General features: G+C 40.4%; 2 protein-coding genes across 2 annotated transcripts; one reads left to right on the top strand and one right to left on the bottom strand.

The window, feature by feature from the left end:
* Nucleotides 1–1247: 1247 nt before the first annotated feature.
* LOC145476567 (uncharacterized) lies at nucleotides 1248–13479 on the bottom strand. The gene is made up of 3 exons (XM_081455403.1): nucleotides 12990–13479; nucleotides 7042–8074; nucleotides 1248–6429 (listed from the first exon to the last, which is right to left on the bottom strand). Exons 2-3 carry the CDS (start codon nucleotides 8051–8053, stop codon nucleotides 1325–1327), a joined length of 6117 nt encoding a protein of 2038 aa, XP_081311529.1. The 5' UTR covers nucleotides 8054–8074; nucleotides 12990–13479; the 3' UTR covers nucleotides 1248–1324.
* A 2547-nt stretch (nucleotides 13480–16026) lies between these two features.
* On the top strand, nucleotides 16027–23288 carry LOC145492003 (putative G-protein coupled receptor No18). The gene is made up of 2 exons (XM_081471316.1): nucleotides 16027–16531; nucleotides 20184–23288. Exons 1-2 carry the CDS (start codon nucleotides 16448–16450, stop codon nucleotides 21279–21281), a joined length of 1182 nt encoding a protein of 393 aa, XP_081327442.1. The 5' UTR covers nucleotides 16027–16447; the 3' UTR covers nucleotides 21282–23288.
* Nucleotides 23289–23334: the final 46 nt, after the last annotated feature.

Genomic DNA, 23334 nt, shown 5'->3' with positions numbered 1-23334 from the left:
AATCCTTAGCTCGATACGTAAATACAGAATTCAGTTCAAAATTGCAATACTGATAATTTATCGTTGGGGTTTATCTTTTCGGCCGAAAAACGCAAATTTAGTCATTTCACGTTGTTGTTTTGGAGAGGACGCCAAAAACATGTAAGAAGATTCGTGTCCATTCTTCCCCTCATTCAACCGTTTGTCTGTTGACGTTCCCGTTGCCATCGTCTTCGTCGTTTGGGTAAATTAGACTCCCTATTATTAAAAAAATAGGCATCTATGTCTACATCTCTAAGCTCCTTAAGGTCAGTGACTCCTTGTGGAGGTAATCAAAAACATAAATGTTTTCTAAGCAGTTTAAGGGTCGGGTCAAATACTTATACTAGTAATTAGTATAATTTCAGAGCTGATCAAAGAGTTTCCAGCAATCTGATTGGTCAAGCGATTCCTTATATTTAACAATTATTCACCAATGTTCACCGCGCCTGAGGCGAATAATTGTTAAATATAATTTCGTAGCTATTCCTCTAAAGACATATGTGACAATGAAAGCAAATTTAACACACACTAAGGTTTTAACGCCCTTGACATTTTGAGGTAGATTTGGTGTTTCTGATGAGTCAGGGAGAATTTCAGTTTAGTTAAGCAAATATAACCAGAGATATAGCTGCCCAACCATAATTCCCCTTCACATTCCTGACCCAGGCCTTCAACTGCTTCAGCGTTCGTCTGACAAACTAACCACCACAGATTTCAATTAGACCAACATCGAATGCGTCGATATCATCGGATCGGCACTACAGCTGGAGCAACATTTCCTTAACATATCTGTCGTCAACTATCTGTTCTTCTTATCCTTCTTTGAGACTCGGTTGTAATTAAATCAATAGGGAGTTTTAGCAATGACGACGGCGATGGCGGGGACGACGCCTTGTAAAAAGTGAATTTATATTTACCTTCGAATGTCGCAACTCTGTAAATCTGTCAGTTTAGTGCGCCTATCGATCTAAAAACTTGCTCAGGCTAAACATGCACCGACAGCGTTCAATTCCAAAAGAAGATACGAAAAGTTAGCCATTGCGGTTCGCATTTTCCAAAATACGTTGAACTTGGTCATTTCACGGTGATGTTTTGCAGAGGACTGCGAGGAAATGTATCAAGATTCAAAACGCACGTGCATAGTCATTGTTCTTCTCGTTAAACCTTTTGTTTAGTGACGCTCTCGTCGCCGTCGCCGTCGTGGTTTGCTAAAACAACAGCTGACGTGGTGAAGTAGTGACTAACGTTACAGCATTTCTTTCCTCGGTCCTTTCTTGGCCTGACGTGAAAAGAATGTCTTTTGCTACTGCAGAGTCTGAAGAATCCGTCTTTCTTCGTCCGTGTAGAGTGGGACGCCTGAGTTATCTTGCTCTATTCCTACCTGGAGAGTATTTACGTAATCATATCGCCAAAAGTGACCAAAGAAAAGCTTCACAAAAAAGTCCAAGGGCCACTCAATTCTGAGACCAATAATAGCAGAACTTCCTGTGACGAAGTTGATTCGCTCGTTGAAAAATTTAGGGTATAAAAAAAGGTGTTCAAAACGCGAAAGTCGTCCTTTCCGAACTGGGTGTAATATATCAGAGGCATGCTCGAAGGCCTTGCAAATCCGATTTAGGTAAAATGACAAAGGAGGAGTTTCTTCATACTGCCGAATAAGAATCTCCAACCTTTTCCCGTCAAAACGTGGTTGAAGTCTGTACATCAACGATTTAGCACAGGCAAAGACTCCAAAGAGTTCCTTGTGTCGCGTCTTCATTAAGTTGTGCAGTTCTTTGTGGATCAAATTAAGTTTTGCCTCCTTCCTGATCTTAAAAATGGAATCCTGGTAGGCTGGTTGACGTAGTATTAAGTTTGTGAAATGTCGATTAAATTCCAATTGTTTCCTGAAACACTGTTTGACCAAATGACTAGTTGCAAGCCCTTCGTCCATCTGGCTTGCCGCTATCTCATACCAAATCAATGCCATTGATGAAGGAATTTCGCCAATGGTCTTACGAAGTCCACGTAAACCACAATAAAATGAATCGTTGTTTGTTTTTTCATACAACAACAAAAGAGATGAAACGAAATGACGAATATCAGGCCTAATATCTAGCGTAACATTTGCGGGAAAGTAGCCGTGTATGCGGTTATAGATTAATTTATATTCAGCATCCTTGTTCGGGTATCGCATCTTTCCCCCATAACTTTCAATGATGCTGATGACGTGTTCCCAGGGATTGTAGATGCCACTTTCCACTTGAATTCCGAAAAACTTTGCCAGGTACATCGGTGTTATTCCATCCGCATTAGGGCAGTCCACATCTAACTGATGAAACTTCCTCTCATTGAATAATTCTTCTATGAACTTCACCAGACCACGCGAGGCTGCTAAATGATACAATGTCAGTTCTGGTTTACTGAAGTCACATCTCACTTGGTATCCACGAGTCTTCATTGCGTGGCGAAGAAGTTCAATTGCAGCGTCAGAGGCCCTAGTTATTCCAAGTACTTGTTCACTCCAGTTGTTAAATAACGATAGTCTCCAGAAATTGCCACCAGCGTAAAGAATAGCTAGTGATAAGGCATCAAGTCCTTGTGGACTTAAAATCGAGTCATTTGCACCATTCGCAAGGAGGTAGCGAATAGCTACTAGATTTGCCCCTTGTGCAGCTCTGTGTAAAGGTGTAAATCCCTCGGAATCCAAACAGGAATTTATGATACTGTGCTTTAACGGGTGCCTTTCGATGGCTTTAGCCAGGGGACCCTTCCGCAATTTACTTTCTGAAGGATCGCATTCTCCACATTTATCACATCGTTTATACTCAAAGAAATGGTCGTCTGATACTGTCGGTGGCCGGTAACACAGGAGATGAAAAACTGAAACATTGAAAGGCTTTCCACATTTTATAACAACTGACACATTAAAATGCTTGAGGACCACATCTATCCAGTTTCCGCCATTGTGCAGGTAACTTACAAGGGGTGTTCGACCAAAACTGTCTTTACATGTTAAACTGGCTCCCTTCAGCAGCAGCAGTTGTGCGCTGTACGGTTGTTGGTTTATGATTGCTCTATGAAGCAAGCTTCCTCCTGAACGTTTACATTTCTTGAATGAGGCGCCATAATGCAAAAGAAGGTAAACAACCATCTCATGATCACATAAAGACTGACGCAAATCATGAAATTCCGTCGCTAAAAAGAACGGTAAAATTTTGGGTAAAACTGTTGCATTGTCAACCGCTATATCAAGCGGTGTTTTGCCTTGTTTGTCTTGTATATCAAGTGTCGCATTTCGTTGTAGGAGAATGTTGACGGCATCAGCTAAACCATTGTATGCAGCAACGTGCAGTGGTGTTCTTCCTCTTATATCAACGGCATCAATGTCGGAACCCCAAAGAACCAAATTGAGAAATGCGTCTAACCAAGGAAAACGGTCCGTATTTTTGATTTGATTGTCTTCTTCAAAAAATGCAGCCAAATGACCTCGTCTGTCTATTTTAACCAGTTTAAGAGATCCATTTGAACAACTGTCATTTACTAACACTCTTTGAACAAACTGACTTGATTTAATGTTAAGAATCGAATAGTGTAGTGGCGTCAGGCCATTATCATCAACAGCACTAAGGTTTGCTTTAAAGTAAAGCAAATCACCGATGACCTCGACAGCGCCACACGCTGCGGCGCTGTGAAGAGGAGTAGATCCGTTCACAGCTTTGCAGTTAATATCGCCCCCAACCTTCGAATGAGAAAGTATGGACACAAAACCTTGCTGATTATGACAAGCTGCTACATGGAAAGGTGTTGCTCCACTACAATCCTGAACTTGAACGTGTGCCCCGTGTCGAAAGATGAGGGATATTCCGAGGTTTTCATGGCCATACCGTGCTGCGAGATGAAGAGGAGTGTATCCACAATGGCAGATATCTTTGTGATAATCAATTGATTCCTCAACATTAAGTTTGCCGGACAATACAAATGTCCCTGAAGCCATTTGAGTGTCCACATTTTGCCAGTGATAGCACTTGTAATTTGTCTTGTGTGGTTGTTTATGGAGCAAAATGTCAACTAGTTGTGTATCATTTTTACGTACGGCTTCATGCAGTGGTGTTCTTCCCGAATAATCATAACAGTTGAGCGCGTTTATTTGTTCAGAAATGAGTTGATAAACGACATCTTTGTGTCCTGACGCAACAGCTGCATGAAGTGCAGTATGGCATAGAATTAAATGTTTGTCATCAAACAATTCTCCATAACTAACGCCTTCTAGCTCGTCCCAGTTTCTTTCCCAGTCAATGCACATCTCAAAAATGCTATGATTAAGCACTTCTTGGGGAATACAATTTTCTTTCAGTGGAAAATGAAGAGGCGAATTACTTTGAAGGCGATGTTTTTTCTTCAGCCAATAAAACGAGCCGTCGCATCTCAAGCACGTATCTTTGACACCGTTCTCTAAAAGAAACTTTACTACTTCCAGTCTATTATTCGCTGCAGCATGATGAAGAGCAGTTTGATCTGCTACTGCACCTGCTTCGTGTAGAGTTTTAACAACCTCTACATGTCCATTTTCAGCTGCTAACTGAATTGGACTCTGATGAGCACAATTAAATGTCGAAATGAAAGCGTTCTTTTCAAGGAGATAACGAACAACGTTGACGTGCCCTCCTTGAGCGGCCGCGTGAAGTGGAGTGGCACCAAAAAATCTGGATTTGGACTGAAAGTCGGGCGTGTGTACATGTATGTCGGGAAATCCAAATTCAAAAGAACCAAATTTTGCATGCTGGAAGGTAGCTTTTACATCATTTTTGAACATGGCAATGATTGAGTTTGTTTTTCGATTAACTTTGGCTCCCTTTCTCACCAAAAATGCCAAGTTGTCCACAAGTCCATGTTCTGCCGCCAGAAATGCAGGCGTTATTCCACGGTTATCAACACAGTCAACATCACTGAAATGCCGCAATACCAGTTCCAGCACATCTGTACTGTTAATTGTTGCAGCGAGATGTAACAGAGTCCTGTTGTTTTGCGGATCCGAGGAATTGACAGTCTGTGAAGGAAAATGGAGGAATTCTTCAACGTATGCTGCTCTCCATCCCCCAAATGCAATGTGTTGTGCTAAAGTGAGAATGTACTTGGACAATGTAGATTTATCGCCATCTCGAATGAGACTAAAGTAGTAATCACATAATTTTTCGTGTCCCATCTTTTTACTTACGCGAAATTTTCTGTTGCTCTCACTTACAAGCCACTCAGTTAACGATAAGTGATACAGTGTTACTGTATTGTTTTCTCCGTATCTCAGAAAATGACCCAGTTCCTTTAGTCTACTTTGAAATTCATACTCCTCCTCTAGGTTTCTTTCGTTCATTCTAAGAATATCAAAGAGCTCTTTTCGTGTTAATGGTTCAAACGTGGCAACCAAGAGTTCCAACACACGTCTAACAGGGTTAAAGCTTCCTCTTCTAGTATCAGGGTAAAGCCTTGCAAAATAACTATGGTAGAGGTCTCCTAATGTTCTTGGCAATGCATACGCATCACTTAACTCGTGTCTTGAGAGTTCCCAATGACGAAGCACTTCTTTCACAAAAAGAAAGTTTCCTTGACTTTTACTAAGCAAAGTAGAGACTAACTTTGAAGTACTTTTCACGCTGTCGTCTCCAAACCACAATTTTACATGGTTGAGCAAAGGACTAGCTTGATAAAATCTCGAGATCAAAAACAGCTCAATATCCTCAAGATTCCTAGAGTCTTCTGGATCGATAATTAACTCTTTTATTTTGCTTGAATGCGGAGAAGCATCAGATTCATTTCGTGAAGTCATTATGAGCTTCAACCACTTCGGAAATCGAGGAATCTTGTTGTTTAGCAGATAAACAATGCTGTGACTTGTTTCACCTTGTGCAAGGCATTCATCTAAGGCATCTAGCACGATGTACCAGTTTTCTTTCGGTTCGTTCTTCAAGTTCCTCAGAGGTGTCAAAATTGTTTGTTCAAAACAACCCACGGGATCGTGATTTTGGATGCAATCAAGAACAAATGAGCGTTGAATATAGGTGCTGTTGGAAACAAGATAGCCATATTCCGGCAGCCTGCGAGCTATCATCTCTGCCAAGTTTCGAACGAACTTTCCCGTCATTTGTGTATTTTTGTCCGCGTGCTTACACAAGTGGTAGCCTAGAATACGAGCATGGATCAAAGAACTTGACGTCCTCGAACAGATAAGTTGGGATGACAGGGCAGATTTTCCCGCACCTGGATCTCCTATTATCAGAACACCAGAAACATCGCTCGCAAGAAGTGCATTTTCGACTTCGCGGTACAGCCACTGACGACCCATGAAGTTTTCTGCACGGGCTGTATTCAAATAGTCGGACATGTTAATATCTTTGGTTTCAAAAGGCACACTAGCGTCCTCTGTGGGGCATCCTGGAATAAATGAAGTATATAAAAAAAATGGGTTCGTGATGTAAGCCGTTTTAAAACAGATGCCCTTTGAACTTTTATCTAGCTTTATCTACGATTGTATATTTTTGTATATATTGTAGCTAGGCCAACAAATCTGTCCTTTGGCAGTTCCAGCCTTGCAAAGAATTTGGTTTAGTTTAGCCTTCAAGTAACATCTGGTAAGCCTTAAACAAGATACGATTTTATGGTTTAATCAGTTCTCTGTTGTTCGGTTCGCTTAGTTCAGACTGTTTTTTCAGTCCCTAACCTTTAGTTCTCGGAGCCTTCCCCTAGCCTTCCTACAGTGTCTACAGTTTTTGCCCCGAAACATAACTGGGAACGAGACTGCATGTGTGTTTTCATTATTCGGAACAAAACCACGGCAAAGTTGATCGGCCTCAAGCACGCGTCAGTGTGAAATGATGACCAATGATTCTAGTCTTAGTTTTACTCGCGCCATGCAGAATGGTTGACAAGTGGCAAACGTTTTCGGTCTCCATTCGACTTTTGTATTGCTTTTTAATGTCGGCCAATTATCTTGTGACTTGCTACAGTTGGAAGCTTAAATCAGAAAATCCTGATACTACAGCTTACCATCTTTGTATGATTTTGGATCCAGAATGGTGAAACATCCACACAATACGAGGATCACCAACCAAGGAGTTAGCAGCGTTCTTCTTATTCTTCCACAATATTTGATCGCACAATTCCACAAGTATGACACGCCATTTTGGACAACGCTTGTAAAGGTAGCACCACCTTTTATCCTGTCGTTTAAATGTTCTAAGGTTTTTTGCATGTTGTGAAGACGTCCCTCTAACTGGCTTCGTTGTTTTTTGTTACGTCTTGATTCCTTGCTGAGAGTACCCTTAATACCAGCCATTTCGTTCACAATCGCGTCTTTAAACTGGGCCTGTACATGAGCTTCAACATTGTGCAAGTCAGACATGTATTTGAGTGTCACGATCTCTTGGCGGGCCTTTTGAGCCTCTCGGTCGCGGGCTAACTGAGGATCGTGGAGCAAATTTTCAATTGCGTCAAAGGCAATCTTTTTGTCAACATCTTTCAACTCTGGCTTAGGCACATGCACCCACTTTGTATTTCGTGTTTCGCGAACTTCGTTGATTAAGGCAGGTGAAACAGCAAATACGTTGCACCAGTACATCAGATTTAAGATTCCAGTGATGTCCATATCGTCCACACTAGTAATATCCACATGTCCTCCCAAATCGGGAAGGAAGAGTTTAGCTATTTCCCAGGGGCCCAGGATTGGATCCATCCATTTAGTACGATCACTTTGTTTCCAGTTTGGTTTGTTTCCATGGTGATAAGTTTGAAGAATATTAGCCCATAGGCAGGAGCTGGTGTGGTACTGGTTTGGTTTTCTCCTTGGGACGTGCACACAGGCACAGGGTCCAGCTGAAAGAGCTGCAATTCGTGATGTTACCATCTTGTAGAAAGTTTCAGTCTCTCGTTTTATAAATGGCCGAAGACCCTGGCACAGCACAGTTGTTAAAGCATGACCGACAGCAAGCCAGTTACTGTACTCTGGTGTAGTGGCCTGTCCTGCAGGCCCGACTGGAACCGGGGAACTTGATATCACCATGACCTTTCAACTTGGTAACGCCTTTACGTTTGACGAAATAAGCCATTTAGATATTCTGGTAGCATTTTTACCTACTACGCTACTCTTTTAAGAGAATAGTTACTAGAAAATCCTAAGAACAACAGTGACTGATAAAGCAATTTCATCATTTTGCGAGTAGTAGTAGAAGTAGTCACTCTCTCCGACATAACGCACAATAGTGTTCGCCTGTCAGCCTGTGCTGGAATAATACAGGATGTTTTAATGACGTCTGTTTAGGTGCAGGATGTAGCTGGAAGGGGAGGAGGTTATGGAACGCCAGAACTGTCTTATGATACTTTTTTTATTATATTGGGTGGTTATGTCATTATATTGAGTAGTTATGTTATTATATTCGGTGATTAACTCATTATACTCGGTGCTTATTCCATTATACTCGGTGCTTATGTCTTTATATGCGGTGCTGTCTTCATTATATTCGGTGCTTATTCCATTATATTCGGTGCTTCCCTCGTTATATTCGGTGCTTTCTTCGTTATATTCGGTTTGGTGTTTTCTTCATTATTACGGGTACTAACACTATTATATTCGGTGCTCTCTTCCTTATATTCGGTGCAAAGGCCATTATATTCGGTACTTCCTTGTTCGGTGCTTACTTCATTATATTCGGTGCTTACTTCATTATATTCGGTGCTTACTTCATTATATTCGGTGCTTTCTTCGATATGATCGTCACCAGTCTTCGCGAGGGGTCGTACAATTTGGAGGTAGTCTAGGGAAAGCCGGGAAAAACGGGTGTCACGAAAACTCAGACCCCGAAACCTCAGACCCCGAAAACTCAGACCCCTCGAAATTAAAAACTCAATTGTTATCACCTGAATTGCTCTATGGCCACAATGGGGCGAGATGTTTATCTTCTCCGGTTTATGTTGTCGCGTCGATCGAACGGTGAAACACAAATATTTAACTTCTCAGGTTTATCGCTGTCGCGTCGGTCAAACAGTGAAGAACTAACAAGGTTTAGAACAGCAGCCGACACTGCTTTTCAAAACAGACCTTTTTTATGCAATCGTATGCAGCAAAAAAATGTGTTGTTCTCTGAAACATACTCGTTTGATCGCAATCTGCTTTTGACTTTATGTGCGTTACGTGACTGTCGGCACGTAACCCGCAGAAATTAACAAAATTTAGAAAAAAGAAAAAAAGAAAAAAAGAGTACATAGAGATAGCCATGTTTGCGTTCCAACTTATAACGGGAATAGTGAATATTTCTTACAGGAAACAATAAGTTTCAAACCAAACACTTCTATTTCTTTTTTTTGTTTTTTTTTTTGTTTTTGTTTTTGTTTTTGTTTTTTTTTTCATACCGCTTGGATTAGTTAATTATTAAATCTGCCTCGTGGCGGGGCCTTCGCACCAGTTTTCAATTTTCTATAAAATGTTTAAGCAAGCAACCGGAACGATGATCCTGCTGGTATACGTTGGATCAATAGTGATCTAATCGGCTTTACATATAAAATGAAGAATACAAAAGCAAAAGCCGACACAACTTCTGGTTCTTTCCGTTGTGGCAAAAACTGTGCTACTTGTCCCTACATTTCTCACGGACTTACTACATATACCTTCTTTTCTACCGGGGAAACGCGCGCCATAAAATCCAACCTGACCTGTGACACTAAAAACCTCATCTACATGATTCAATGTAACCGCTGTAATTTACAATACATAGGAGAGACGAAACGACGATTAAAAGACCGATTTAATGAACACCGCCGTACCATAGATAACCCTAACAACAAATCTAAACCTACTACAGCCGCCGAACATTTCCTGTCCTCTCCTAACCACACTGCTAACGACATGCAATTAATCCCCATCGAAAAAATCGTTTCTAACCGAGACTCTATCCGTACGGCCAGGGAAGCTTTTTTAATTCAAAAAGGCAGAACAATTGATCCTAATGGTCTGAACATCCGCGAAGAAACATATTAATTGTTTCCATTTGTTTTCTTTTATTATGTTCTTTTATCATGTTATTTTATTTTACCGTATGCTTATCTTCAATTTCCACGATCAATTACTTTTGCGTAGTCCGGTATTACGTAAATATCGGCTACATAAAAACACGCACCAATGTAAAATCTTCCATTGTACCTGAAGAATGCTGGTTTGGCCAGCCGAAATATAGTACACCTTCAAAAAATCATTCTACGTTGTGTCGGTTTTTGCTTTTGTATTCTTCATTTCAATTTTCGTTCACTCACATTTCAAGACCAGACATGGCGGTTCAATCGGTTCGACCTTCACGTGCTTTTTACGTGTTGACTTTTTACGGCCGACAGTCACGCAACGCACATAAAGTCAAAAAGCAGATTGCGATCAAACGAGTATGTTTCAGAGAACAACACATTTTTTTGCTGCATACGATTGCATAAAAAAGGTCTGTTTTGAAAAGCAGTGTCGGCTGCTGTTCTAAACCTTGTTAGTTCTTCACTGTTTGACCGACGCGACAGCGATAAACCTGAGAAGTTAAATATTTGTGTTTCACCGTTCGATCGACTCGACAACATAAACCGGAGAAGATAAACATCTCGCCCCATTGTGGCCATAGAGCAATTCAGGTGATAACAACTGAGTTTTTAATTTCGAGGGGTCTGAGTTTTCGGGGTCTGAGGTTTCGGGGTCTGAGTTTTCGTGACACCCGTTTTTCCCGGCTTTCCCTAGACTACCTCCAAATTGTACGACCCCTCGCGAAGACTGGTGACGATCATATCGAAGAAAGCACCGAATATAATGAAGTAAGCACCGAATATAATGAAGTAAGCACCGAATATAATGAAGTAAGCACCGAACAAGGAAGTACCGAATATAATGGCCTTTGCACCGAATATAAGGAAGAGAGCACCGAATATAATAGTGTTAGTACCCGTAATAATGAAGAAAACACCAAACAAAGTTAGAACCGAATATAACGAAGAAAGCACCGAATATAATAAAGACAGCACCGAATATAATGAAAAAAGCACCGAATATAACGAAGAAAGCACCGAATATAATGGAATAAGCACCGAATATAATGAAGACAACACCGTATACAAAGACATAAGCACCGAGTATAATGGAATAAGCACCGAGTATAATGAGTTAATCACCGAATATAATAACATAACTACTCAATATAATGACATAACCACCCAATATAATAAAAAAAAAGTATCATAAGACAGTTCTGGCGTTCCATAGGAGGTGCTTAGGTAAGCTTTATGCTGAGTCTGTCCAACTGACCCTCTATAACCCTATCCGAATTATAGTCATTTCTGTGACAAGGTGTGTCTAGAAATTTAGTACCTTCACTGTTATATGAAAATGAGGTTCATTATTCATGGCTAACAAAACACTCAGGATTAGTCAATTTGGTATTCATGATTATTGATGCATTTTCTTGTTTTGTGTCGCCATTAATTCGACTTGTTTTCTGTTTGGCATAAATACTACGAGGTCCCCAATTAGTGCCGTTGGCGCTAGAACGACCAGACTCTTGAACAAAGGACATGTTTGTATATTTGTATGTGTGTAGCTATAACGAGTTTGATAATTGCAGAGTGCAATCAATCACCGTATACATCAAATGGTTTCAAACTGTTGAATTTACTTAAGGCCTGTCCAAACGGGAAATGTTTGGCGACCAAACACCATCAAACATTGTTTGGTGACCAAACATTTTACCGTTTGGCCACCTTGCTTGGTGCTGTCTGATCGTGTTTGATCGTGTTTGGTCTTGTTTGATCAAATTTGAAGACCATCAAACATTCGATGAAACAACTTTAAACATTTCTTTTGTTCTCGTGTTTGATGGGTGCTGTTTTGTTCGTTTGGACAGCCGTATTAAACATGTTTGGCGCGCGCACGCGTACCACGCGTGCTCAGCTGCTTGTATCCATAGTTTGATCTGTGTTTGATCAAACATGTTTTAACCGTTTGGCCACTCACTTCAACATCAGCATGTTTGGTTGCCAAACATTTCCCGTTTGGACAGGCCTTTAAACGTAGTCTGTCGTTCTAATAAAGTATTAAACGTGGGTTTACATTACCGGTAACGTTTGATATAAATTCTGTTGAAATCAATCAAATGTGAAATTCACTATCCTACAACTAAAAAGACAAGTGGACTGAAAATGACTTTTGTTGCTTTTGCTTTGTCCGGTTTTTATCATAAGGAATGATGATTACGACATTTCCACTGAGACAGTAATCGAGAGGTCATTTTCAATGTCGAGGAATTTGCATTACGTTATAATATACTCGTCCATAGTCTGAGAACCGCTAAAGCAGCTCTCTGTTGTTAATTAAGATTAAAGGAAAACTTTTGATGGCGCGAACGACAAGCACAAGTTATTGTCTAAGCTAGTACCTAATGATAGCCCTGTTGTGTCATAGCGTGTGCCATTGTTTACTCGTCTGTGTAAACATGAATACATATAAACGATCTTTCCCGCAACAAGCGGGGGCTGGCACCGATGAATGCATCATTAATTCGCCTCGATTAGTTTCTAAAACTTCTAGAGCGTGCTTCATTATACGCGATAATTGGGTTTTAGGTGTTAGAGGATCCCCGGGAGAGGATCCAAGTTACCCGTTAAAAGCATGACATGTCCGAATTCTGACGACTCGTTGCGAATGATCGCGAACGCCACAGAAACGCATCAAAGTAACTTAACTTGTATTTTAGATGACAAAGCTCGACAAAGAGATAATAGCACATCTAAAGATGAAAAAGTTTCTTTGTAAAATAATCCTAGAAGACATTTTAATATCTAAAGACCTACATTACGTCTGTATTTAATTCGATCAAAATGTCGGTTGCAATTGCAGGATTCAGTATTAGTCTGACACTGCATGAACAGATAGCATTGACAGAAATCATATAATACACGCTGAATATTTTGAAACTTCTCACCTTAAAGTTTAACTTTCCACCTCCTCTGTAAGCTCCGATCAAATTTACAGTTAGAAATTAACGTCCTGAATACTGCAAACCCGAACGTCTGAGCATGTTCGACATCTCCAACGGCGGAAGTGATTTTTTCGCGTGGCTCTGGGAACGAGAGTGGGTCCGAGTCCTAATCGGCGGTTCAACGAAGGTGTTGAGGAAAATTAGGCTTTGCTCTGGGGTGGAGGGTGAAAGCTTTTCACCTAAGAGAATTATATCGCACTCTGAATGCGTCAGTTCCGACCACATATTGAGTACTTTCCGACCCTGGAGATATAAGACAAGCTAGCGGTGGAGCTGTAAAATGGAGTTCCCTCGGGAAATACAACAGGATCTGATTAAGTTAAAACCATCTACGAAGCAATTTTTTCTTTGTCGTTGAGAAGAAAGTAACTGAGTAGGTCTAGATATTAGGGGAGGCGCGGTGACCTCATGGTTAGTGCGCTCGTCTCCGGATCGAGCGGCCGGGGACATTGTGTTGTGTTCTTGGGCAAGACACTTTACTCTCACAGTGCCTCTCTCCACCCAGGTGTATAAATGGGTACCGGCGAACTTAATGCTGGGGGTAACCCTGCGATGGACTAGCATCCCATCCAGGGGGGAGTAGAAATACTCCTAGTCGCTTTATGCTACAGAAACCGGGATAAGCTCCGGCCTAATGGGCCACTTGGCTCGCATGCAGACTTTACTTTTACCGTTGAGAAGAAAGTAACTGAGTAGGTCTAGATATTAGGGGAACACCGGAGTGTTACAGCACTAGCTATAGAACAAAGGAATGGCTCAACTCGCTTTGTAGACTAGGTCAAGAGATTATCAAGATAAGAGAGTGAATCTCCCATATAGGCCTTATACCCAAGGTAATCCCTCTTAAGTTATTTTCAGACATTGTACCCAGTTCTTCCGCCGATGTTACTCGCGCGTTGCGTGGATTTTTTCGGGGAGGATCTGTTTATGTTTCGTTTCGTTTCGTTTCAAAGCAAAGGAAAACATCCAACGCTGCGGAGATGTCTTCTTTGATATTTTGATTACAAGCAAAGGAGCTTCGGTTCTCGGTATGTTTAAATACATTTCGAAACTTTAATATGAGTTTAAATAAGAGGCGGATGTCCCCTGCTCAAACAATAACAACTGAATGAACGGCAGACAAATGTTTAGACAAACGAGTTCAAAGTAAACAAACGCCCAAACACAAGCTAGGCAACCAAACAAACAGATGGTCGAAAGTGCAGGCAGACGCTCGCTGCCCAAGTAGCAAAAGGCAGTTTAAGCAGTAACGGCAACAACGCCAAAGACAACGTCGATTAAGAAACGACTTAATATTCAACCTACGAATCTCGCTAGAATTTAGATTCAGTTCATTCAATTTGTAAATACTGTCAGAAATATCCCAAACAGAATATGTAAGAGAGCTTCAAAATTCGAAAGAGACATTTTAAAAATTGACCGTCGTATAGTTCACGTTCTCTCGAATATGCAGAATGTGGCTATTTCACGTTGTTGTTTTGTGACCTTTTGAAAACAACGGCAAAGAAATGAACAAAGAACTATAACGCACGCTTACATAGCCATTGTACTCGCTGCCGCTACCGTTGAAGTCTGCTTAATCAAACTTCCTAAAACCGAATAAACGGCAAAATAATGGACAGCCAAATGAACACAAAACAAACGGAAGCCCGGCAGAACAAAGAGGCGGCTGAGAGTGCAGAAAATATCTCTGGTATGAAACGAAACCAAAACATATAAAATGAAGCTTCCGCCATTTCGTCTTGGGTAGTTTCGAGAAAGTCGTTTCGGTTGTCCACGCATCGCGCGGGCGGTGAGGTTTTCTGTTTATATTGTTTGGCCTTCAGTTTGGAGCTAGAGTAACCTCAAACTACACAAAATATCTTCGGTCAAAAACATTTCTAAGCTAGAAAAATTTATAATTCGGTTAACTTTTAATCCTGGGTTAGCGTTAACCGGCTTTCGAACAACCCGGCCCTGGGTACCATGTCTAAAAATGGGTGGAAGGCCTATATGGGGGGTTCACACTCTTACCTTGATAATCTCTTGATCCAAGTCTCTTTTGGGAACTGAGGGACCAAAGAAACTTGAAAAATTTGCAATTTTGACGCGAAAGCCTTGGAGCCATGTTAGAATATTGATATATCGAACGTGGCCTATTGGACAATTTGTTATCGTAAAAAAACAAATTGAAGTTAGTTTTTCATGCGTCTGTCCTGTTATTGACAATGGCACAGCTACTTTGACAATGTTAAGAAGAAATTCATGATTAAAGTCTCGTTCCTTACTTAGGATCATTGTACGTGTAAGTTGTCATGTACAGGTCCCAAACTGTTTCGCAAATTACTTCTATTTCGCTGTTGGTGGCTTAATGCCTGGAACCTTTCGCTCCACTAGACTAAATTTGACTATTCATCTCGCTGCTTACAGCAAGGCGAGCATGCGATACACATTACACAGTTGATAGCTCACGTGTTCAATCACATACTGTGTTTTCTCGATCAACGGGCGCTGGATTACGGGCCCAGTTCAGATAGACGCCCAGGTCCAAATGGCCGACTTTTTAATAAATAAACGTCTATTTGAAACCGTCAATTCGTTCCAACCAATTTTCATCGATCATTGAATGTATTTATGAACTAGCACAGTTTGATTTTTCTCCCTCATTACAAAGAAGCTGGTGTACCTTTCCACTGTTTACTAGATTCTCCCGCTATGTCTTCAAAGTTAATTTAATTCTTGACCAACAAATCTGCGTATCTGCCGACATTTCATTATTCTTGTTTGTTGATTTCTTTTTTAATTTTGCGTTAAAGATAAGGAAAGACATACCCCCGGCTTTTAATCGAGAAAGTACGGAAACTAAAATTAGCCCTAACGTCAACTTCAGATAATTTAAAAACATACGTTTGCGATGTCTAGCTACAGCCAACAGGCACGTCAACTTCTTCACGTAAAAGGTAATTTTTATTACCCAGAAGGTTCAAAAGTTGTCCGGATCTGTTAATTGCAAAATATTTGCCTTTATTAACTTTCGAACACGTTTTCTTTCCATCAAATGACATTTTTAATTAAAACCAAAATGTTATTTTGAAAATAAATGCAGGTGTTTGTGGAATATTCTAACCAATTTTTTCCACGAGTTTTAATTTTGTGAGTTTGAATAGAAAGAATACAGCAAACAAAGAAGCGTACAGAGATATTTCCAAATCGTTTCCACGAGAAAGATTATATTAGTGAGTCTTTCTATGGAGGCTTTTAGCGATCTTAGAAGAAAGAACAACAACTTAATGCCATGTATCTCAGTGAATAAAAAGCCATATCACGAACGTGCGGTGAAAGCTGTCAGATCTTGGTCATAACTCACGTGAGAGTCGCGGACCAATTACAATCTACTGGCGTCTATTGCAATACTCGATATTATGAGTCATAGCAGTCTTGTTCGTGAGAAGCGCTTCGTATGCAACAAGGAAGACACGCGCGAAGAGTTTTCGAACAAGAAGCAAGTAAGTACTTTCCCATTCTATTTTGAGCGCACGCTAGTGCAATATCCTGTTGTTAACAAGCGATCTACCTGGTATCAGTTTCTATTTAAGAGGAAATCTCCCTGTCGTAAAAAAAAGATCAGCTCGTGAAAATTCATTTGATCAAGACAGGTTTTCTTTCCTTTGTCCTTAAGCCTTAGTGTGAATTGCGTGTTTTGTATCTTTTTTGGTGTCTTAATTCGTAGAGATTGCAAAGACAGGTTCTTGTTTCCCTGAGCTGCGTGAAATATTGTCTACAAAAATATGTTTGAATTGAATCGTGCCACGCTTCTGATTTAAACGGTACATTCTGTCCGAAATTACGAGTTGCCATGGGATGCAAATTCATCGTCTAGATTGTCCGTGATGTTGATGTGATACATGTTGCCCCCAAAATCCGCTGGAAACAGCCATTTCGCTACAATGTTTCGCGATTTTGTTTTCTGTGCTATTGAATTATTCAAAAGGAAGGCTTTCCAAACAAAGAAACTCATAACACGCAGCAGTGTTGCTAAGGATTGAAAATTTGATTCAAACAAAATAAAAATTGAGCGCTGAAACAGTATATTTCACAGTTCATCCTCTGTCTTTTCTAAGCCTAGCATTCGTCAGCTCATGGACGGAACTTGGATTTGAAAAACACTGTTGGAAACATTTAAAAGTCTAAACGCCAAGTCTTCGACAATCTAATGAATTGTCCTTAAGGTTTCTTAAAGTCGTATTACTTTTATAATAAGAAATGAGTCAGTGGTCATCCATTATTGATGGACTGCAATTACCATGAACTGACAGCATTAAATATTAATGGCCCTCTGTTCGTTCAAATGACAGAGATTAAAGAAAAACATTCGGTGGAAAAGCTACCGGGAAGTAATCAGACATGTTAAGAATTTAGCTCGTGCTGGGATCAACACATTCAATGCCCTGCGGTGTTTTCTTCAACTCATTTCCTGACCTTTTTTTGATCAGTTGAATGCAGCACAGCGGTAACAGGAATCCATTTAGATGCTGTAATTATTCTGCAAAAAATTGAATGCTGAAAAAAGAAATTGGTGTCTGACGAAACTCTGGTAAATTCTTGTAGTAACGGTTTTAAAAGTTTTCCCTTTATCAAAAACTTCCTACCGACTGCCCAGGAGTTTAATGGATAGCATCAAAATGCAAATTCTCCTCATCAATTTCGCTGCATTTCCCTTAGTAATAGTTTGGAGAATTGGAAAGTCATAATTTTCCTTATTTTCTAGACATTCATGAGCTACTTCGTGTCGATAATGACGGGGAAAATTTGAATGTCAACCGACCCGACTTTTGGGCGAGCTCTGAGAGTGTTGATGTGTAATCAATATGAAACACCATTAAAGCGCAGTTTGAAAAAAAAGGACAAAAGACATGAGTTATTGACTGTGGATAGACTACCCGCTAAATTAGAGACTGGAACAACGTGCATATTAGAAAAAGCTGCATCGAAAGTTGCTATTTCCCCAATTCGCTCGTAGACTCACGTATATTCAGTTGTATTTGAATGAGTTCGTCTGTATTTAAATTTCTTTTTTTTTTTCTCTGTAAAACAACCATTATCTTTTCCCAGAAAAAGTATATAGGATGCTAATGTGTAAAGCTTTTAAAGTTTCTTCAGTCTTTCATTTAATTAACCACCTTTCAGATGGCAAACAGTTGACATTTCGAGGACATCTACTTTGCCGCCGGCTCGCTTGCCAGCTGATTCAAGAACGTTAATTGTCGCTGTGCGGGATTTTTGAACAGAAGTCAATAAACTCAAAGTGAATGGTTGAGGTCGGCAATTTCTTGAGCATAGTAGTAATTGGACTGAAAAAAAAAAACACTCGGACCTTACGAACGTCTGAGGTTTATTTCTTCGTGTTTTAGACAACACCATTTCAAATAAGTTGGTGCGAAATTTAATTTGAAACAATTTTCAGTCATAACTGGCAAAAGAAATTTTTATTGAAATGATATACTATGATCTTCACTAGTTTCCTGCATATATTACTGTTACACCGCCAGACAGCTGTCCGTTGATAGAAACTTCCTTGATATAGTCAAAATAAACATCACTTCTTATCTACAAAAAACGATTCGGCGGCCTCAACTCTGGTCATTCCTTTCAGATTTATCTATCACAGCGACACTTTGGCGGTAAAGCAGGAAGTATGTACGAGTTTTCACCAGTCTTTAAAATTCTATACAGAAACAATATTTCCTGAACACAGCAAACTAAGTCGTAGGAGACATATTGTTTAAAAGATAGTTTCGATGTAGACCATAAGTTTTTGTGAAACTTTCAATAGTTTTGCAACACTAAAAAGCAATGTGGTTATCATACCAAGATATTATTGTGGACCACATAAAAAGTAGCTGGCCTGTCGTAAGGGCATGCCCAATTCCAAACTAAGCTGTGTTAAAAACACAATGAATATAACTTGCAGTGCACTAGAAATACACTGATTCGGTAATCTGTAAGTTGCTCTGACGCTTTCTAGCTTTTGCCATTCGCCACATCACACACACATTATGTTTTATCTCTAGTTAATACAAAACATTTTTTCCTTTTCGTTGAAACCAAGTCGGAGCTGTTTAAGATGTTAATGGTACCGCACATGAGATTCACAGCACGTCCGTGGTTACTAACATCAGACTTTCTAAATAAGAACTGGCGAGACCAGTGCCTCGCCTTGCCTCCTCCTATAGCTACGGCCCTGTAGCCACGCCCTAATAACCTCGTACGTGCTTCGGCTGATCAAAGGAAGGCTTTTTGTCTGAAAAGTTCGTAAAAGTAAACACATCCTCAGCCAGCTGCTAATAGGTTTGACTTAGCTGATGGATAACGGTTAGCAATGGTTCCCATAACAATCAAACCGAGTCAAACTGGCTATAAATGTGGTTTTTATACGATCGGTGGCATTCATTCGTAACCGTCTGGAAATTAGAGAAAATTGCAAAACTAGAAGCAGATTGCAAAGAATTTTTCTAATTCTAAACAACATAAGTTTAGCGAAGCATTCGCTTTCAACACGAACCGTCAGCTGTATCTTTTCCGCGATGAAGCAACGAGAGACCGCTGTATTTGAAGGTTAGGGGCGAGTGTACGATATTCTTCTTTGACATATTTGTGATAAAAAGAAGTACTTAGTTACGCTTTATAAACAATTCAAGCTCTTTTAGATTCTCTTCTTTCTTTAATAATTCAGCCCAATTCTTTTATTATCCCTGAAACACATCAGGATAATAGAAATTGTGTCCTTCCTGCCTATTTCACTCACTAGATCTCATTATTGTTCACTACGTCACCACTGGTCGGAGATCAGTCAGTGATAGGAATGCAGGCAAAACATATAGCTTGAAAAACTGAATCACACAATCTCCTATAGAGCTATACTGCTGAACAACATCTTGAGTCAGCACAGTTTTAGGATAACAAAACTAATTGTAGCCTGAAAAAAAAACGTTTTCACTGCTTGACTCTTTTAGTCCCAAGCTCAAAATGTAAATTTTCCTAACAGATTATCGTACGTTTTGCAATGCCAGTGTTGCGAATTTGGTAGTTCATCTATTCTCGTTACCTGTCTGATCTAGGCAATGTATTGATATTGTTTGTACCTGATTCTCTTTTCAGGAACTAACTACTGTAATGGAAAATTCCAGCGCTTCAATAGCAGAAGCATTTCATGCATATAACGTTACAACTGACCGCTGGTACTGGACTCTACGAGTATTCCTGGCATTTTTTACGATTCTCGGAAACACGCCGTTGATATTTCTCCTCATAACTAGGCGCAAGCTTCGAAGCAACCTGTCAAACCGGTTTGTTCTGTCCTTAAACATAGCGGACCTATGCGTAGGCCTGTTCGTGACACCCCCTGAGCTACTATGCACATACTGGATAGTGTGTTCCAGAAGAATTCAGCTGGCCATGTACGAGTTCTTCGTCTATACATCACTGCTGTGTCTGTGCGTGGTGACCTGGGACCGCTACAAGTCAGTCACTCGTCCGCTGACCTACCCCGTTGTGATTGCCGTCAAGCAGTACCTTATTCCTATCATCATATGCTGGGCTCTTCCTTTTATTGTAACCCTCCTTCACTTCACGTATCTGGTCGAAGACCTTGAAGATCAGGCGACGGGGATGAAAGTGTTTACTATTGTCGAGACTGTTTTGTTTATAGGGCTTCCTTGCCTTGCATTACCTCTGGCGTATCTACATATCGTCTGCATCATACAGAGACACAAAGAACGCGAAAAAAGGCTCAAAGACCAAGTGGATTTTAACTACTCCACTGCCATGAGTGACGATGATGCGTTAAGAGAAACAGAATTCACCGCTCCAAATCTCACGGTGGCACCTGCGAGAGACAGGGCTCAAAGTGAAATGTCAAGTGTTGGATTAGATTCCGATATCGAACGCTCCACTGACGCCAGAAATGTACCGCTGAAGACAAAACCAAGGCATCCAAACCATGATCGTTCTATCACAGTTCTTGGCATAGTGATCATAGTGTTCGTTGCCTGTTGGGCGTTTGCGGCCTATCTTCATTTTAAGCAATCATTCAGTGTCACAGATGTGGCTAAGATCGCTCACTCAGCTATAGAAACGCCCATGAATTTGTCGTGGCTGTTTCTCCTGGCTCACTCAGCCCTTAATCCCTTTATTTACGGGCTTGTTAAGAGAGACATAAAGAAGGAGCTAACAAAATGTCTGATGTGTCGGAGATAGAGAAACTGAAGAATTTCAAAACATAAACACCATACGTATAAAATCAGTGGAGAAAAAAAAATACCATGAATTATTTGAAGATGAATGCCATTGACAAGCAATATAGAAAGAGAATTTAGGATATAAGAAATGAAATGTCAGATTATCTCGTAAGATAGTAAGAAATTACTGGATTCATTCAGTTTCTGTGTAATGACAAGAATTATATGTAAAATATTTGATTATTAAGGCTTCGCTTTAAATCATGCCAAATCCGATTCCACTAACTGAGTAAGCCAATCAAAACACTTCATTGTTGTCGATTGTTGAGCTGTTTCTTCGCGCGTTTGTAAATACTTTTCTACAAATTTTAGCGTTTAAACCAAAAGAGATCTTATGTAAGTTTCCCGTAAAAGGCGCGAGTGGAATTGACGTCATACGACATAACACAACTACCCTGTGACGGTCGACATCATGGTTCATAGGAAAGGTTCCAACATCAACAACCACCATTTTATTTTGCATAATACAGAGAATATCATGCTGCAAAAGAATACATTAAACTTAAATAAGCAAAAAAAACTACTCAAAATAGTAAAAACTAAACGAGCTGAGTAGTTACAAGAATCATTACGCTTTAAATCGGTTGTAGGAAAAATAAAGAAAGGAAGAGGTAGAGGTATAGCGTTCCCTCTACTTTCCAGTAATTCTAACATGTATAATCTACCATCTGTACATATGACGGCGTTAAACCTGATTAAATCAGTTTCACTTCGCCATCGAAAGTTGTTTGTATTTCCTTTGGCTTTGCATTATAGCGTTCCGCGATTGGCTTAAGATATTTCTTGCCTCTTTGTCATCCAGTCAGAAGTTAAACCAAAACCAATCTCGACCCGGCTGATTCACTCACGTTTTCCCCCGCTTCGTGCCAGCTTCATGTATTTGATTGTAGTTTTGATTGGTTCACCGGATTGCTTGTGTGCTTTGTGATTGGCTAGAGTGATTATTTTAGTTTTGGTTTCACGACACTCAATAATTGAGTGTCGTAAGGATTTGAGAGAATTTATAAGCAGCTGAACCCTGCTAATTCGAACTCGGTTATTTCGCGGAATTTCCAGTCCATACCCTCCGACCTCTCTATTCTTAAGGCGAACTGCTGCCACAGATAATTCCATACTGGCGTACAGCCAATCAGTTAGAGTAAACATTTTATGGTAGAAATCAAAACAGCTCTAAAGGCTGGTTTTCACTAGCGACGGAGTCGTAGTCGGAGTCGTAGAGTGATACGATCTAGTGAAAATCAAACAGACGGAGTCGGAAGCAGAACACCCATTCCGCTTGTGACCCCGTTCCTTACGATCTAGTCCCAACTTAATTGTCGGAGTCGCAAGCAGAAGCGGAAGAATAAACCAATTACAACGTTCGATCCCGGGCCTTGTTGGTTGGTTCTTCCGCTTCTACTTCCGACTCCGACAATCTAGTTTTCACTGGATCATAAGCGACGGAGTCGTAAACGGAATCGGAAGAAATGGAAACGTTCTGATTCTTCCGACTCCGATTCCGTCAAGCTTATGATCGACTCCGCTTACGACTCCGATTTTCGATTTTCATTAGGTCTTACGACTCCAAACCAGCCTTAATACGGCGTGCACGCGTCTATTGCTACCTTTTGGGTGGGTGGGTACCAGATGGGGGGCGCCTTCTAACTCACAAATTCCAGCGAATCTGAGATCGGATTATGCTTTCATATTTGCTTCTGTTTGATAATACTTCTTCCTAAAGAACGTGGACAAGAGTGGGCTAAAAATATAAGATGAATACCAGGTCCACTTCTTTTGTCTGATACAGCTCGGATGTAATTGGTACCCATGTCAACTTTAATCCGTTATCGGACTACCTCTACATGGTCCGAGCACGGATGAAAATTGGCTCGAGTAGCAATGTTATCAGAACATTTACAAAAATTTCGTGTAGTATAAATAAACCTATGGTTAGTCAAAATGATAGCTTTGACGATGGTTGCAAAAGTGGAGGAGAGGGATGGGGGGTGATAAGATTGTGATAGCCTCACTTT

Source organism: Orbicella franksi, chromosome 1 (assembly GCF_964199315.1).
Source record: "Orbicella franksi chromosome 1, jaOrbFran1.1, whole genome shotgun sequence".
In the NCBI taxonomy this organism is placed as follows: domain Eukaryota; kingdom Metazoa; phylum Cnidaria; class Anthozoa; order Scleractinia; family Merulinidae; genus Orbicella; species Orbicella franksi.
Note: the sequence above shows the minus strand (reverse complement) of the source record. Positions and strands in the feature narration are given on the sequence as shown.

Coding starts and splice junctions, on each gene's coding strand:
- LOC145476567 (XM_081455403.1), bottom strand. CDS start 8,053: ATGGTGATATCAAGTTCCCCGGTTCCAGTCGGGCCTGCAGGACAGGCC. Junction 6,430..7,041: donor TCCAAAATCATACAAAGATG/GTAAGCTGTAGT, acceptor CATTTATTCCAG/GATGCCCCACAGAGGACGCT.
- LOC145492003 (XM_081471316.1), top strand. CDS start 16,448: ATGAGTCATAGCAGTCTTGTTCGTGAGAAGCGCTTCGTATGCAACAAG. Junction 16,532..20,183: donor AGTTTTCGAACAAGAAGCAA/GTAAGTACTTTC, acceptor TTCTCTTTTCAG/GAACTAACTACTGTAATGGA.